At 36.2% G+C, this 18,541-nt stretch overlaps 1 protein-coding gene and 1 long non-coding RNA gene across 4 annotated transcripts in view; one reads left to right on the top strand and one right to left on the bottom strand.

Annotated features, from left to right (window-relative positions):
* The first annotated feature begins 110 nt into the window (after nt 1–110).
* On the top strand, nt 111–3,745 carry LOC127951942 (uncharacterized). The gene is made up of 3 exons (XR_008152777.1): nt 111–261; nt 2,545–2,647; nt 2,721–3,745. It is a non-coding gene; the product is annotated as an uncharacterized LOC127951942 (long non-coding RNA).
* A 305-nt stretch (nt 3,746–4,050) lies between these two features.
* LOC127951937 (gastrula zinc finger protein XlCGF7.1-like) overlaps nt 4,051–18,541 on the bottom strand; it is a 201,670-nt gene continuing 187,179 nt past the window's right edge. Inside the window, exons 1-3 of one of the 3 annotated variants that reach the window (XM_052550097.1) lie at nt 13,085–13,159; nt 10,443–10,593; nt 4,051–5,177 (exon numbers count right to left, since the gene is read on the bottom strand). In XM_052550097.1, coding sequence (XP_052406057.1) covers nt 4,387–5,177; nt 10,443–10,527 — 876 coding nt within the window. In that variant the 5' untranslated portion in view covers nt 10,528–10,593; nt 13,085–13,159 and the 3' untranslated portion in view covers nt 4,051–4,386. Of the gene's footprint in view, nt 5,178–10,442; nt 10,594–11,585; nt 11,929–13,084; nt 13,160–18,541 lie in introns of those variants that run through there. The other 2 variants (XM_052550096.1, XM_052550098.1) reach the window with 2 other exon arrangements.

The following is an 18,541-nucleotide window of genomic DNA, read 5'->3' as shown; positions in this document are numbered from 1 at the left end:
TCAGAAGCTCTAAGCTTAGAACGGTGTTCGCGTAGAACATCAGATAACCAAGGAGCAGAAGGGGTGTTACGGGCTGGCCTGGAAGATAAGGGGCAAACAGTGCCTAAACAAGATGTAAGAGTGGAGCAGAAAGTATCAGTAGCACTGTTAGCATCCAAAGATGCAAACAGTTTAGGGGAAGGAAGTGAAGATGAAACCATTGCAGATAGCCGGGAGGGTGAAAGTGTGCGTAGGTTACGTCGAAAGATGACATGTGGAGGGGTAAGTGATGTGTCAGGGATCATGTTGAGGTTAAGAGTGAGGAGGAAGTGATCCGACGTGTGCAGTGGAGTAACCAGAACATGATTAGTAGAGCAGTTTCGTGTATAAATAAGGTCCAGTTGGTTGCCTGATTTGTGAGTAGCAGTAGTTGACACTCGGTTGAGATCAAAAGAGGCAAGCAGAATGTGGAAATCGGCAAACAGAGGTTTATCTAGATGAATGTTGAAATCTCCAAGCATAACTAGGGGAGTACCATCCTCAGAAAAGGTTGAGAGCAACACATCTTATTCATCCAAAAAGTTACCCAGTGGTCCTGGGGGTCCATAGACAACAAAACAATTTATTTTAAAAGGGTAGGTAACAGTAACTGAATGAGATTCAAAGGAGCTGTTGATACCCAAAGATGGTAAAGGATTAAACTTCCAATCATTAGAGATGAGCAGACCAGTACCTCCACCTCTTCCAGTCAAACGGGGAGAGTGGGAAAATGAGGAATTATTGGAGAGTGCTGCAGGTGTAGCAGTGTCCTCTGGTTTGATCCAGGTCTCTGTTAGGGCCATGAGATTAAGCTTTGAATGACTAATAATAGAAGTAGTGAAATCGGTTTTGTTTACAGCAGACTGGCAATTCCAGAGACCAATAGGAAAAGAAAGTAGTGTATTAGCAGACATAGGCAAAGTATGCAGGTTGTTAAGATTGCGCTGTCTACATTGTGTGTTGCATGGTTTACGAGTGGTAATGATAGTAGGGATCTGGAAACACATAGTACACATAGATTAGGCCCATATTCACAAATGTGTTAGCTATGGAATGAAATATCTGATATTCCGATTGTCAAATACATGCAAGTGGAAGTGTATTGTTGTTTAAACACCTTTATAAAGATAGCGTTAGTTGAGCTGTATGTGCAATATTATTTTATGACACAAATTTTGAAATAGGCTTAAATCAAATACATTTTAATTCAGATTCTGTATATATATATATATATATATATATATATATATATATATATATATATATATATATATAAACGGAAAACAAAAACAACGGAAAAAAAACAGCTGGCTGATCTTAACGTCTGTTAACTAATGACTCATGCAGCCGTTCTCGCCGTGGTGATTTTTTTTTTTAAGTGGACCGTAGGCCTATTTTTACATTTGCACGTGACTGTTTTGAACCCGTGTTTAGACCCGTGTTTCCCTGTTTCTGACCCGACCCGCACCCGTATCCAACACAGTTGGATATTTTTCACCCGTTTCAGCCAAATTTGCGGGCCAACTGGGGGTACCCAAACCCGTGCAGGACTCTACTTTGAATCAAATAAATAGAAGCTTGGTGAGCATAATCATTGGGGAAAAGTCTCAAAATGTTGCTACAAAATAGCTAAATTGGCAACACTTATCTCTAGTTTTGACCTATAAGCTGTCAATTTGAATAGGTGTGGGTCTATATATATATATTAGTACAGACCAAAAGTTGGACACACCTTTCAAAGAGTTTTCTTTATTTACATGACTATGAAAGTAAAGGCGGTCACAAAGAGTAACTTACGTCATTTACAGGTGACTGCACTACCCCGTGTCAATGTTTAGAATGAGAATTTTCTCGTGAATTACAAGTAGTTGAAAACATTAGAGATATTGTTAGTAATCAGCTGGACAAAATATATAACATTAGCCTGGTGGTTTTTGGACATTTTACTGCAAATATCTTACAAATTGTACAACTCATGTATTAAATTCAATGCACACAGACTGAAGTAGTTTAAGTAAGATGATTTTGGCACAAATTGAACAAAAACCCACCAATTCTCAAAAAATTTGAATACTTCATAAGACCAGTAAAAAACAACTTTAATGAACTGTTGGCCTTATATAAAGTATGTTAATTTACTGTACATGTACTCCATACTTTGTAGGGGCTCCTTTTGCTTTAATTACTGCCTCAATTCAGCAAGGTATGGAGATGATCAGTTTGTGGCACTGCTGAGGTGGTATGTAAGCCCAGGTTTCTTAGACAGTGACCTTTAGCTCATCTGCATTGTTTAGTCTCTTGTTTCTCATTTTCCTCTTGAAAATAGCCTATAGATTCTTGATTCTAGATAGAAGTCCAAATTAAACAATTCCCCATCGTAAGTACACATTGATGACCTAAGACAAGAAACAAGCAGTTGCGTTTTCATTTTCTCACACGAAGTGCTCGTTTTGTGTCTTAGGCCATCAATGTGTACTAATGATGGGGAATTGTTTAATTTGGACTTCTCTGCACATGCTCTTTGAGGTGGTGACCATAGACCTGCATTATACGAGTCACAGACAAGAACAGTTTGACCTAAAAATATCAAAATGGAAACAAAGACACCTACATCTTGGATGCCCTTGAGGTAAGCTAAAACATACCAACATTTAATTTCAAAGTGAACTATCCCTTTAACCAACTTTTGGTGCTTTTGGCAGTGTGGGTAGATGCCAAATCCTGCTGGAAAATGAAATCAGCATCTTCAAAAAGCTGGTCAGCAGAAGGAAGCATCAGGTGCTCCAAAATGTTATGGTAAACGGGTGCAGTGACTTTACTTTTCACAATGGATAATCAGCAGATGACATTGAAACCCAAATCATCACAGACTGTGGGAACTTACTCTGGACATCAAGCAACTTGGGCTATAGCTTCTCGACCCTTCCTCCAGACCCCAAGACCCTAGTTTCTAAATGAAATACAAAACTTGCTTGTATCTTAACATCTTAAAAGAGGACTTTGGACCATAGTCCAGTTTTTCTTCTCCTTAGCCCAGGTAAGACGCCTCTGATGTTGTCTGTGGTTCAGGAGTGGCTTAACAATAAGACTACGACAACTGCAGGCAAATTCCTTGACACGTCTGTATGCCTTGACCACAGCCTCAGTCCATTCCTTGTGAAGTTCACTCAAATTCGTAAATTGACTTTGCTTCACAATCCTCATAAGGCGGTGGTTCTCTAGGTTGGTTGTGCATCTTCTTCTTCCACATTTTGTCCTTCCACTCAACTTTCTGTTAACATGCTCGGATACAGCACTCTGTGAACAGCCAGTTTCTTTGGCACTGAATGTTTGTGGCTTACCCTCCTTGTGATGGGTGTCAATGATTGTCTTCGGGACAACTGTCAGATCAGCAGTCTTCCCCATGATTGTGTAGCCTAGTCAACCAAACTGAGAGACCATTTTGAAGGCTCAGGAAACCTTTGCAGGTGTTTTGAGTTGATTCGCTGATTGGTATGTCTCCATATTCTAATTTGTTGAGATTTACAATTGGTGGGTTTTTTATTAAATGTAAGCCAAAATCATGTTTACCACTAGGACTTTATCAGCAACAGAGTGAAAAATCATCCCACCTGACCGGAAGTCTGAGGCTTCATGTACAGGTGCTGGTCATATAATTAGAATATCATCAAAAAGTAGATTTCACTAATTCCATTCAAGTCAAACTTGTATATTATATTCATTACTCACAGACTGATATATTTCAAATGTTTATTTCTTTTAATTTTGATGATTATAACTGACAACTTAGGAAAATCCCAAATTCAGTATCTCAGAAAATTAGAATATTGTGAAAAGGTTCAACATTGAAGACACCTGGTGCCACACTATAATCAGCTAGTTAACTCAAAACACCTGCAAAGCATTTTAATGGTCTCTCAGTCTAGCTCTGTAGGCTACACAATCATGAGGAAGACTGACAGTCCAAAAGACGACCATCGACACCTTGCACAAGGAGATATATTAAGCGAGTTATGAAAAATGGACCCATGATAATCCAAAACAAACATGTGTTTTATTTTGCCAGATTATCCAAGATGTAAGACATAACCTTATTCTAGGAAGGTTTGTGGGGAACAACAGCTCATTTAAATTTAAAGAAAAGCACAGAAATAGCATGTTTTTTCTTCCACTCAAAAATGGTAATTCTCAGAGTGAAATAATAAATGATCTATGGGGTATTCTGGGCTGAATAACACACATTTTGGGGATGCCTGTTATATTACATCTAGATAAAATGGCCACAATACATTCCCTTTGATTCACAGTAATTTTGCCAACACAGAAATTAGAAGATAATGACCAGAATGCATGATTTTCTACAGTATATTACTTTTTTAATAGAAAACAGTGTGCTACTGATGGGATTGCAACTGACATTTCAGGTCCATCTGGTTTGTGAACAATGTGAACTCTTTTGTGCATTGTAAGATTTACTTTACTTCTGAAGCCCTTTCCACACTGATCGCATACGAACGGGTTTTCTCCAGTGTGGTCTCTCAAATGGGTGTTCAATGTTGCTTTATATCTGAAGCTCTTTCCACACTGATCACATTTGAACATGTTTTCTCCAGTGTGGGTTCTCAAATGGGTGTTCAGTTTTGCTTTATGTCTAAAACTCTTTTCACAGTATGGACATATGTAAGGCTTCTGTCTACAGTATAATGTCTCATGTTTTTCAAGTATTTTTCTTTGATAGAAACCTTTACCACATTGAGAGCAGATGAAAGGTCTCTTTGCAGTGTGAACACTCATGTGATCTTTAAGATGACCCTTTTTAGAGAAATGTTTTCCACATTGTTTGCAGGTGAACTGCTTTTCTCTGGTGTGAATGCTCATGTGCCTGTTTAGGCTTCCTTTGGCAGTGAAACTCCTTCCACACTGTTTGCATGTAAAAGGCTTCTCTCCTTTGTGAATTCTCATATGGACATCAAGGTACGTATGACTAGAGAAAAACTTTCCACACTGAATGCAGGAGCGACTTCTATTTTGTGTGGATGTCTTTTCAGTCAGTGAGCAACCAGAAGTTTTTTCTCCAGTTGTGAAATCAAAATTTTCATACAGATTGTGTTCTTTCTTTACATTCACTTCTTGACTCTCCTCTTTCAGTGGCATCAGGTCTAGGGTTAAACCAGAGAAATTTAAGTTAGTAATAACAAAAAACAACAGACATCAAAAACAAGGCCAGGACACACAAAGCCTTCAGTCAACGTCGACCATCATAGAGTATCTGTCTGGCTCAATGGGTAAGAGTAAAAAAAGAAAAAATTCTACTAACTGCAATTTTATCCTCAGCCAAACCCCATTCCCCAGACATACCGGTCACACACCCAGTTAAAGAACCATTTTTTCTTCTTGTAATTAGGTGCGATTGTTCTAATTAAAAAAAAAAATTAAGGATTTAGGATTTTTCCAGGTGTGGTGGGAGGACTATTTCCCATGAACCACGCAAGAATCATGTGCACTCAGACAAAATTGATTTATTTGAACTAAAAACTAAAAATAACAAAATAAGCAATAAACAATAATTAATGACAATCAATAGCACAAACATAACCAATAACAAGATAAAATTTAAATTATCAATTAAAAAAAATTTAAGTTAGGTGCAACAGTCTATTCAGCTGAAAAAAAATCCTTGATGGTCTTCGCTGTATAATAATGAAAGACAGCAGCATGTTTATTTAGGCTGTTGTCTCTTTGGTCCCTCATGCACAGATGTAATATACCGTATTTTCCGGGCTATAAGTCACACTTTTTTCATAGTTTGGCTGGTCCTGCGACTTATAGTCAGGTGCGACTTATTTATCAAAATTAGTTTGACATGAACCGAGAGAAATGAACTAAGAGAAATGAACCAAGAGAAAACATTACAGTCTACAGCGGCTCTAGGCGTTAATGTTTTCTCTTGGATCTTGGTCCTAAATAAATGTGACTTACACTCAGGTGCGACTTATAGTCCAAAAAAATACAGTACTGTTACACATGGCTCTACGCTTACTTTTCTTTTTAGGAGCACTTGTCCTCCTAATTTAAAACATTTCTGAGCACCTTCTGATCAATAATCAAAAATTATGATAAAAAAATTTGCCTTCAAGGTGATATTAGTGACAGTATTTTCTTTTATACCTTTGCAATGGAATCATTTTCATCCATGTCAAATTAAATAAAATAAAAAGTTAAGCTTTTAAAAATTTCTACTTAAAACAATATAAGAAGCAGCTGAATAAGACAAATAAGTTGCCAATAGTACTAATAAAAAAAGAATTTGCACTACAGGACTTCAGATGTTTAATGAGGCTCGGGTTTAGCATGAGTGCAATTAAAATTCATAAATTTTTGTGGAGATTAATGTTTTAAATATAAACATTTTAATACAGAAATATTAAGAGATTTAAATAACTAATATTATACGCTAAAAATACGCTAAAAATGAAACAAACCACTAACAGGTGGTGGTAAGTCAATTAATTCATTTGTACAGCTGCTAGATTCAAGAATGAAGCAAGTGACCTTGTTCAAAAACAAACTTTCATTCAGCTGTGTTTGCTTTTAGAGATGTGCAGCAGCTGAGCTCTTACTTTATTTGGAACTATTTTCATTGATGATGTAGAGGAAAGTCATGCATTACGTATTGATATTACGTACATATTGAACGATTACATCATAACCTGCGGAAAAGCTGCAGCCGTTGTGGGAATTATTTTTGGTGTGCCGCATGAACAACAACACTACGCTATATGTTTTTAGCCCTTCATTTTTTCTAATTGATGGAAAAACATTGTAGACTCACTGCAATTAACGGAAATCATAGCGACAGAGAACTTCAATCCATGCTGGCTAGTTTGTTTGGTGTTTCTCACATTGGCTTTAGTCACGCTGACGTCTACACCATCAGCATGAGTAAAAACTGATTGGATGCCTAATTTCTCAGATTAGTAATTCCAGAGACTTATGGGCCTTTCACACAGGACGTGGTATGCGCGGTGCTTGCCGCTGGGTTCAGCGTTGCCCTTCAGATACAATGCGATTTGCGCTGCGCTATGGTGTAGGCGGAGTTTAAAAACTTTTAGCGGGAGCCCATATTGCATATCTACAACAAGCTACCTGATTTACACACCTGACATGCCAACTTGAATGGAGATATGTCTCCATGACACAGCTTTCCTGACGATGTCCCTATACGACCTCAAACTTGTATCATACAGCTCAGGAAATTCTGACACACACAGTACTAGCCGTTCATCCATTTTGATTTCCGTGCTTGTTTGGACCCCCCGATTCTATTGGTCAACAAAAGTTGCGCACCGCTGCATCATATAGCGCATCGTCACGCCGCGCATACCACATCCTGTGTGAAAGGACCCATTACAGTGAAAATAGTAAATAACAGTCCCTCCAGAAAAACGCGATTATGCGATAGCCTGATTTAATGCATAATCAGCCAAGGGCCACATATTTATGCGGGGGTCGCATTTTTTCAAATATGCCGCACTTTCGCCGCATAAATTGCCGATTACAGGAAGCAAAATATGCGGAGGTAGCATGATTTCTTAATAATAATAATTTCCGTTGCAAAAAAGTCACAGATATCTTAAGCAGAAAGTTGAAAAATGTTGCGTTTACTTCACAGAAGTAAATCGCCATTATTTCCCAATGGGAACCTTGTGAAGTGACGTAATTGCGCGACGTGAACATCATCTGTGAAGCTCGCGGTGAAACCAGGGTAAAGGACGCAAATCATTCTCATCTGCTAACAAAAATAAGTGCAAAAGACCACGCAAAGCAGTTACCCGGTGTGTTACATGACAGTGGGGGCAAATTATTTTGAGAGAGAGATGAGGATGGCGAATGATAGGCCAGTGTTAAAGGCTACGCAGTTAGTTTTCATTTTCACAGTGGACTGTTGTAGTTTCATTCAGAAGTTAATGCACCTCTACAGTTGTAAGATTGTACTTTTTTGTTACAGAATAGTACCAAAACCTTACAGTTGTAAGTATATTAGTAGTATGTAAAATAATTTATGTTGCAGTAAGAGATTGCACTTTGCAATTCCTGTAAAACAGCATTTGTATATTTGTGTGTATATTTCATTTGTATTCATTTTTACAGAAGTTGTTGAATATTCCTTTTGTAAAGCTAGAGAACTTGTTTGACTATGTTTTGTAAGTTTGAGCCATGTGTTAATTAAGGTCTGAAATAAAACAGAATGAGAACTTAAATATTATGTAATTTAGTATGCTTGCTTATCATAGGAAGTCATAAGAAATGACTCTTTACAGTAAGGTACAGTCCCTCCATAAAAACGCGGATTTTTTTTGTGATTGTTGCGGGCAAAATCCTTGATTTTGCGGCAGGTTTTCTTAAAATATGCGATGGAATATGCGGGATATTTTTGTAATCTTATGCGATGAAATTGCGGGAACTTGCAAAAACTGCGGTTTGATGAAAAAAGGTGATTTATAAGGTTATTTTTGTTATGAGAATGATTTGCGTCCTTCACCCTGGTTTCACCGCGGGGTTCGCAGATGATTTTCACGTGGCGTAATTACGTCACTTCATAAGGTTCCCATAGGGAAATAATGGCGATTTACTTGTGCGTTTTTCTGGAGGGACTGAAGGTAGTAGCCTAGTGAGAACAGGGTGTTGGGGGGGGGGGGGGGGGGGGGGGGTAACCTTTTATTTCTTTTTTTCATCAAACCGCAGTTTTTAAAAGCTGATATAGAGAGCTACATCTCATGCAGGTGCAGAATGCATGTGTTAGTTTGCAGTTGGCTGTAGTCTGAGTGATGTGTTCAAGTACAGATTTTTGTTTCAGTCTCTGGTTACACGAGGCAACAATAGCTTCTGCTTTCATTCCGGCTAATTCTTTGAAGTCAGCTTGGTGTGTCCTGGCCTTTAGTTAAGGTTTTTCGTGGTGGATCTTAGGGAATCTTACTTTCTCATATAGACTGTAGAAGACCACAGGAATTTCCTCATGTTGACTTTTGGGAGCATAGTGTACCAGTTTTGAGAACTTCCATTCTGCCTGGCAGTAGCACCTTATATGTTCACAAAGCGCATGGATGCAATTCTGGCTCTATTCACACTGCAAGGCTTAATGCATCGATTTGGTCTTTTGACAATACCTGATTTTTTTGTCTTGTTAACTGTTATTGCATATCTGTGTTTACATTAATCCTGACCCCCAAACTTAATCTATTTGTGATGACTTTACTATTGACATGGTCGACCCTCGGGTATTGAATTAAAAGTACTTATATTGTTCACACTGAGCTGGACCATGAAGCATGTAATGTAGCTATATGTGAATGTAAACAGTCTGTAAAGTTGTAAAGCTGAAAGCGCATCATAAACAAAATTATTGGGCCTCACTTATGAAAGGCGATCAGAGCTAATATTTGTGTAAATCATTCGTAAAGCAGTTCTGGTGTAAACTTTGACTTTTTTGAAACTGTTCATATTTTCAAAATTTTAGTTTGAATGAAAGAAACCTGCTCCCTATCACATGTTAATGGTGTGTAAAGCTTTTGATGCACTGCCCTTAAAATACATTACCAATTTGTTTACTCAGTTTTTTTTAATTTTGTTAGTTTTTTTTAACCTTTTGAGTGGTACGGTCCCACATATGTGATTCTTATTTCCGTGCCAATGGCAGTATGGTCCCACATATGGTATTTAGAACATTCTGTGATGTCACAGAACTGCCAAATTCAAACTGCGTTTTCACGTTTTAGTTTGATCATCTGCCATACGTCTATTAGATGTTTCCCTTTAGATATCAAATTAGATGTCTTTAAGATGTTTATGATTTACAGTGCATGTAAAACTTACATCTTTCAGACATCTGTCAGATGTTTGTAGACCGCAGATGCAGTAAAAATGTCAAATATCTTAATGGAGCACTTTAACATCTCTCAACAAACTTGTTATATTTGTAGATCTAATCACTTTTTTCAGATGTTGTTAATTTGACAGAAGTTGTCTCAGACTGGTGCTAATATTAATAGATGAATTTATATCTGTGTCCCAACTCAAACTCTGTGCTTTACTTATTTAAATGTCCATTTCTGTAAAACAAATTATATCAGAAGATTACCAAATTGCATTTGGTGAAATATAATGGTTATATTGTTATTAAAATTTGTTTCTGTCCTCTCCTCCTTGACACTTGACTAATTCTTATTTATTGAAATTAACATTCTGGTATGTATTATAGTATTATAGTAGAGAAATACTACTATACTATAGTTTGCTGTCTGTCAATTAAAACCACTTTAATAATAAACACTCATATGATATTCTTCAAAAATACTCATTTCTGTAGAGACTGACATACTTTATTAAGGATCAAAAGGAGTTCAGTTTTGAGAATGAAATCAAACCTGTTTGTTCCTCAGTATCTTCTTGTTTCAGACTCAATGTTTCTTCAATCTTCACTTCTTCAGTCTCCTCTTTAATAAAGGCCATCTTTATAACCGTGTGTCATGAATCTCAGCTGTTTCACCAGTGTTTGTTTCTCTGTGTGCGGACAATCTGTTTAAGATGAGAATAATTAACAGAAAGACAAACTAACTCTCTAATAAATCATATCCAGAGCTCAAAAAAAAAAAAAAAATTTGATTAAGGAGCCATTTGCTTCTATAAGGAAAAAAAAAACTTAGGTGCCAAATGTTTTTTTTAGGTGCCACCGAATAAGGTTTTTATTTATTTTTTTACATTTTAAAGGGGGGGTGAAATGCTATTTCATCCATACTGAGTTTTTTACACTGTTAAAGAGTTGGATTCCCATGCTTAACATGGACAAAGTTTCAAAAATTAAGTTGTATGTTTGAAGGAGTATTTTTGTTCCCAAAATACTCCTTCCGGTTTGTCACAAGTTTCGGAAAGTTTTTTTTGAGTATGGCTCTGTGTGACGTTAGATGGAGCGGAATTTCCTTATATGGGTCCTAAGGGCACTTCTGCCGGAAGAGCGCGCGCTCCCGTATAGCAGAGCAGAGACATTCACTGAGAGGCTGAGCACAGCCTGATCACAGCGAGAGCGTCGCGAAATGTCACAGAAGTGTGTTTTTGGTTGCCAGGGCAAGACGGCCCTGCACAGATTACCAAAATAAATAAATAAAAAATTAAGGGACCAGTGGATGGAGTTTATTTTTACAGAGCATCAAAGGAGTTGTGCAAGTGTTTTTGTTTGTTCCCTGCATTTCGAAGATGCTTGTTTTACAAACAAGGCCCAGTTTGACGCCGGATTTGCACATCGTTTATTTCTTAAGGATAAGGCAGTCCCAATGAAAAAGGGTCACGATCGTGTGTTGGAACCGCATGCGCTGAGTAAAACTGCTTCAAATATCTCTGTGCTGTTAACTTAGCTATCGGCGCGTGAGCACATCAAGTAAACAACATGCGATGTTGTCATCAAACTGCACTTCCCACATGTACAGCTTAAAAAAAAAAAAAAAGACGACATAAAGTGGAACTTAGTCATTTTCCAAAACCGCTAAGCAAATATATACAGTTTTAGTACATACCACATAGAGACGTTGTTGCTGATGCTGCTCTTGTTAAATTTCAGCCTCTGGATCTGTGTCACAGCTTCCAAACGCTCTCAACGCAAAAGCCTACTGGCGCTCGTGATTCTTTAGCTCCGCCCACACGTCACGCCTCTAGGCTGTGGTATTTTTCTGGGAAAAATCGGTACAGACTATCTTTCTCTTATGAATATAATAAAACTAAAGACTTTTTGGAGTTATGAAGGATGCAGTACTACTCTATAGGTACTCAAGATTAACAGGATATTGAGTGAAAACGAGCATTTCAGCCCCCCTTTAACATTTCAATCATGCTGTCATGTGTTTATCATCTTTGTTTGACTTTATCAGCATTTTAATCCATCTTGTAGATGACCTGGGAACTAAGGTTCACTTAAATTGGGAACTAAATGACTTTTCCAACTTGTAAACACACAGCTTCAATGGAGGGACTGAGAGCTCTCGTACTAAATCTAAAATATCTTAAACTGTGTTCCGAAGATAAAAGGAGGTCTTACTGGTTTGGAACGACATTAGGGCGAGTAATTAATAATTTAGATTTTTCGATTAACTAACCCTTTAATTTAGTGACACTTATGGAAATATGATTATATTATGTAATTATTTAAATCTGTCTATTTTTTTACTTGTAAGTCATAAATCAACATCTCATTAAAATATAATGGGGTTTTAAATCAAAACATCATGTTCTGTTACGAAACAGGGCATTGATTTCATACATGTCCTCATATGAGGACATTGTGACTAAAAGCATTTTTGGAGACATAAAAAATGAACAGGGAAATAAATTATATTTCAATATCCTATAAAATACTATAGAAAGACTTGTCAATTATTACTCCCATTATTACACTTCTTTTTTCATTACATGTTGCCCCAAAAACACATTAAAATGCAAATTAGATTTAGTTTATAGATAGATTGTATATAATGAGAAAACCCTTTAATGATAATTTTACACATATTTTGCACAAAGATCATCATTTTACAAGGTTTGGTAAACAAAAAAAATAATAATAATATTATCTTTAAAACTAAAAATGTATTGGTTATTTAAAAAAATCTATTGTTTTTGCCCAAGCATGAATTCAGATAGACGTAAGCTCTTGTTAAGAAGAAACCGCATTAGTCATAATGCTTTGCCTCTTGTAGTTTGTTTAATTAAGTTGTGCACGATATAAACGCTAGCAGTAACATAACTCGCAATTTAATAGTAACTGTTTTAGTCGCAGTTTGCAGCCATGATTTCAATAAAAAGTCTCTTGAATAGTTTCTCTATCATTTGTTGTCAGCGGGTGAACTGGTGTTTATTATAAACTGAACCTTTAACTGATTCATCTGAGGACACCCTTTACTCACACAAATAACCTCATTCATGTTAGATAGAGCATTACAGAGCTGCATTCCGTAATAATGATTTAACTTTACATCGCTTGTTAACCTATAACAGTAACGTTAATTGTTTTAAAAACACAAACCTTCGCTGATCTGAAATACAGACGCAGAAGCGCGCCGCATCCTTATGACATCACACCACCAGAACAAAATAAAAGTCCCGTTCAAATGAAATGCATGATTTACATACATATACACATTAAATAATACAGATAATGAAAAATTTATTCAGAGTTTTATTCTTGGTAAAATATGTTTAAACACATGCTGAGTAATTGTGTGAGATTAAAGGCAAAACATTAATGCTTGGGTGTAAAAAGTTAGGAAAGTCATTCTGACAGATATGTATGAGCTTTGACAGTGTCAGAAGAAAAAACAATGAGCTGAAGCCATTTCAGTTTCTAGCTGCATGTTTTAATAAATCAGATTCATCTATACATCATGCTATGATTTTACTTGAGGCACATGTATATTAGTTAAACCGTATTGTAAAGTGTTTCTTAATATTAAAGAGTTGTTGAATATTCTCGTCATGTTACTGTCAAAAATATCAGAATATTAACATAAACCTGATTTAGTATAAGATATCCATTTACCAAGTCAACAACTGTGATCAAAAGAAATTTAAGTGAAAAAAAGAAGCATATTTTCTCTCCAGTTGCACATAAGTATTTTTTTAACAATTCAAACCTGCATGCTGTTTTAGAAGATAATGTAAACTGTGGTAATAAACTTGGTTTGTGAGAGCAAAATTACCTCTGATGTTCTCCCTGATGTTAAACTCAGTCATATCCAAAGCATCAGAGAGTCCCACGAAATGTAATTTATCTGCAAAAAAAGTCCAGTCCATACAGAGATACTTAATAGAAAGGCATGACGATTGTATTCATGCTGATTAGATCACATAAACAACTTGAAAGCATTCATCTATAAATATCAGTTAACATCAATGTTTTGGTCACACTTTAGTTTAAGTTCCAGTTCTCAGTATTAACTAACTGTTAATTACAACTGATTTAGAATAAGGCATTATGTGCTAACAAACAGCCAATGTACATGCCAATAAGCAACTAGTTAACAGTAAGAATTGGACCCTAAACTAAAGTGTTTTTCCACTAACTTAAAGCAGGCTTTTCTTCTCATAAACAGCTTTTTTCTCTAAATTAGTTAAATTAATTTGACTTAAATGTTAAAACATTTATTCTTAACGAGATTTCGAACATAAATAACTCCCATAAACATGCACATTAAAATAAACATGTAAATTACAATACAGTGGAATAAAGAAAAAGAACAGCGAATAGTTAAACATCTTAGTACAACTGAATGAAGGTTGATGATTTAATGATTACTGATCTAGTTCATCAGATCAGAGCACTGACACCCTGTAGTAAAATTAGACAGCATCATTATGAGCAACTGTGGCGATATGGATATGAATCCATACCAGCTTTTGCTACTCGTTTGCAAATTTGGTGTAAGCAGCGGAAATTATATAAAAGAGAGCCAAAACTAAAAAAAAAAAAAGGAAAATAAATTTGACGAGGACGGTACATGAAGGCAAGTGTGGTCGAGTGTCTCAGATAATTTGCTTGCACAGACCGGGTATGAAAGCCCAAACCTCAGATAAAATTGGTTGTGCACTGGCCCCCGGTTGCAACGTCATTACCAGACTGGTTTGCCTGCCGCAGGTACTTCGTACTTCAGTTTATCTTACCTTTTTAAAAGCCTGCCGAAGCTCCAAAACTTCTTCTCCGGCCTTGTATATTGGGTGATCTTTCTAGATTGAGTTGAACAAGTGGAAAAGTATGTGGAAAACCTCTTTCTCTATTAATTGATGATAGTTTGTATTTTGTTTACGTAAAGGCAGTGAAAAGAAGGGAAGATTGTAAGGTTGTTTTTGTTTTCCTTCATTCATCTTCTTCTGTTGGTTTTTGTGAATATACAAGTCCTTCTCAAAAAATTAGCATATTTTGAAAAAGTTCATTATTTTCCATAATGTAATGATAAAAATTAAACCTTCATATATTTTATATTCATTGCACACCAACTGAAATGCTAATTTTTTGAGATTTTGGGTTTTCATGAGCTGTATGGCAAAATCATCAGTATTAAAACAATAAAAGACCTGAAATATTTCAGTTGGTGTGCAATGAATCTAAAATATATGAAAGTTAAATTTATCATTACATTATGGAAAATAATGAACTTTTTCACAATATGGTAATTTTTTTGAGAAGGACCTCAACTTAAATAATAGTCTGCTGACTTAAAGAAAAGTTTTTCTGAAAGTTATTATTTAATCTATTTGTAATTTTCCTGTGTGTTCATATGCAGATCACAATTTATGTATCGGTGGGTTTTGAGCTTTAATTACTTGCTTTAGTTACTACGATTAAACATTGGGGACCACCACCGTTACACAACTGCTTCTCTGATTGAATTAAAACTTCATGTTCTCTTGTTTTTACACATTGAGTATCTCCTTTGTGTTTCTAAAAATGACCCCATATTAAATATCTCTGTGCACACTCATTTCAAGTGACATTTTAGTCAACTAGGTGACTAGAGCACATTGAAAGTATGCATAATGGGAAACAAGTAGTGATGTGTCGTTCGTAAATGAATCGTTCTTTTTGAATGAATCTTTTAGGTGAATGAATCATTCTCGTTCACATAATCCACTGACTCATATTTCACGTTCAGTGAAGTTCCTCCCTCCACAGAAGCGTGGCACTATTAGTCTCGCATGCGCAGCTCGGTGAACCGGATAACTGAACCATTTCATCCTGTCAAAGAATCACTCAACCTCGAGCCAATAGCCTTCGAGTATGAGATGTGACAGAGCATGTGATATGTTGAATGTAGTGAACAAATATGCCCTTCAATGAATGAGTTTCATGAGTCTGAACTAGATCTAGAGATCTTATCGTTCATGAATGAAATGCATGAACTGGTACCCATGTCGTTCGTGAGTGAGTTGAATGAACGAATACATGTCGTTTGTGAAGGAAATTAACTGGTACATAGCTTATCTCGTTTGTGAACGTAATGAATGAGAGTAAACAGGGTTAGTCTGCTATTTAGCATGTCAATCTCACAAAATACAAAGCGCAGTTATAGGCACTGTGCACATATGCTTGTTTTGATATTTAGCATACAGAACTCCACGTTTAATCCCTGATTTATGAATGTGAATATATAATATATAAACTGTCTGACCAAACAATTAAAATGCTAATTAGGCAAGAAAACCTTGTGCTTTGTTCATCTGAACAACTTAATTAACTATCAGTGTTGGGCAAGCTACTTGGAAAATGTAGTGAGCTAAGCTACCAGTTACTCTACAGTAAATGAAGCTTCACTACACTGAAGCTACCCCCCTGGGAAATGTAGCAAGCTAAGCTACATTAACAGTAGCTTGCTACATCTAAGCTACTTTTAAAATGACATTTTTATGTTGGACACGTTTTATTACAAGTCAATGCTATCTCAGTGCTTAAAACTGTCAGTCAAACAGATAGGCAGGTGTAATTGTTTAGTTTAATTGTTTTTTGTGTTCCTTATCAATTTGGCAACAAAAACGATCAAAATACATGTAATTAACAATGTGCGCACAAGTAAGTGTATGCACCTGTTGCATGGGCATGCTTAATATACTGTAGGCCTTTGCAGAGCAAAATGCAAGACCTCCAAACAGTACAAAAAAATGGCCAGTCTGGCCCTTATGAAACAAAAATATATTGCAGTATATTGGAAAATATTATGTAATATATTAGGCATATATTCTTATATATATTTATTTTTTCCAATATATTGCAATATATTGAAAGCGGCAATCATTTGTATATTTTGCAATATATTATATCATATATGTGTCATCAATATATTAAATGTATTCAAATATATAAAATATTAGAAATAAAAAGGGAAAATAATATATTACAATATATTTTAATTTTAAGAAATATATTGGTAAATATATTTTCCTTTCGTAAGGGTGGACCCTGATGATTTTTACAAGCAGCATCTGAAAACATATTTTCTCTGTTATCTCGGTCAGTGTCATGTACTTGTTGATGAACTGCCACGGCGACTCACTCCTCGGGATTAACTGTTCTCCGACCTCATCCTATGCCATCATTTCATCAAATAATTTTTTGCGTGACTGGCAAAGGAGTGGTACCATCCGGAGCAGAAGGTGGCGGTAATGCATCATAATGATGGTTGGTTGCTATCCACCATAAACATGAACAAGATGAAGTAGCGCCGTCGCATCACTACTGATCCAGTATCAGCGATCTTTGCCGTTGAATTTTCCGATTTGAGTTTGATCTTCAGAAATGCTTGCGAAAATGTAGCTTGTGTGGAAGCTACCGCACTACTTGGTAAAAAAAAAAGAGCTTCGCTACTGAAAAGCTATTTGATTCAGAAAGCAGCGAAGCTACGACCAAGCTACTGAGAAATGTAGTTAAACTAGTAGCTTCACTGCTTGTAGCGACGCTACTGCCCAACACTGGTAACTATATATTGAATGCGTTTATGCACACATTTTGATAAAGTCAGATTAGTTGTTGTAACAATTGAATACGTTTTGTTGATTTAAGACATAGCACATATACACTCTTTTTTGCCACCTGCTGGCATATTTTGTGTAATACGAAGAAATGATCAGTGAAGGATTCTGAACAAATCATTTTGGTGAACGAAATAAAAATGAACGAATCTCTTGAAAGAATCATTTGAGTGACGAATGTTTTATTAACAAGGCTCAAGTCAACACATCGTTTGCTATTAAAAATGGAGTGGTTCCAGTGATAAAAGACCCCATTCAATTAAGTATAACTGCATCAGATTTCTGTCTTTTGTTGGAAATCAGCACATAAGTGAATAAATGTTAATGGAAACAACACAAAACATCAATATTATAGCTCCGCTCATGGCACGCCTCCAGGAGCTCGGAGAGAATCGGAAAGCTGTATTTCTCTTTTATAAATATGATAAAACTAAAGACTTTTTGGATATATGAAGGATGCAGTACTACTCTATAGATACTAAATATTATCATGAGATTAGGTGAAACTGTGTATGTTATGTACCTTTTAATTAACTTCTTGTCTGAGCTGTTGTTAAAACAAACTATCACATTTGTAATCATGGACATTTTTTTGGGGGGGAAACGGCACTCATTTTTGTGAATTTAACTATATGAAGTGGTATAAATATATACATTTTCTGCCCCAAATACAGTAAAAAAATCAATACTTTAGAGTGGCCTTTTATTGTGGCCAGCCTAAGGCACACCTGAGCAATAACCATGCTGTCTAATCAGTGTGAGGTGGATGGATTATCTCGGCAAAGGATAATTGCTCACTAACACAGATTTAGACAGAGACACCGCAGACGGACAGCAAGGTAAGTATAGAAGTTCAGTTTTATTAAGTTAAGGCAAATGCTAAAACACATGATGAAAGATTTCGAACTATGTTCCCCTCGGTCCAGCAGTGGTGGGGGCTCTTGATAGAGATCTCCGCTCAGCA

This window comes from Carassius gibelio, chromosome B3 (assembly GCF_023724105.1).
Source record: "Carassius gibelio isolate Cgi1373 ecotype wild population from Czech Republic chromosome B3, carGib1.2-hapl.c, whole genome shotgun sequence".
NCBI classification, from domain to species: domain Eukaryota; kingdom Metazoa; phylum Chordata; class Actinopteri; order Cypriniformes; family Cyprinidae; genus Carassius; species Carassius gibelio.
Note: the sequence above shows the minus strand (reverse complement) of the source record. Positions and strands in the feature narration are given on the sequence as shown.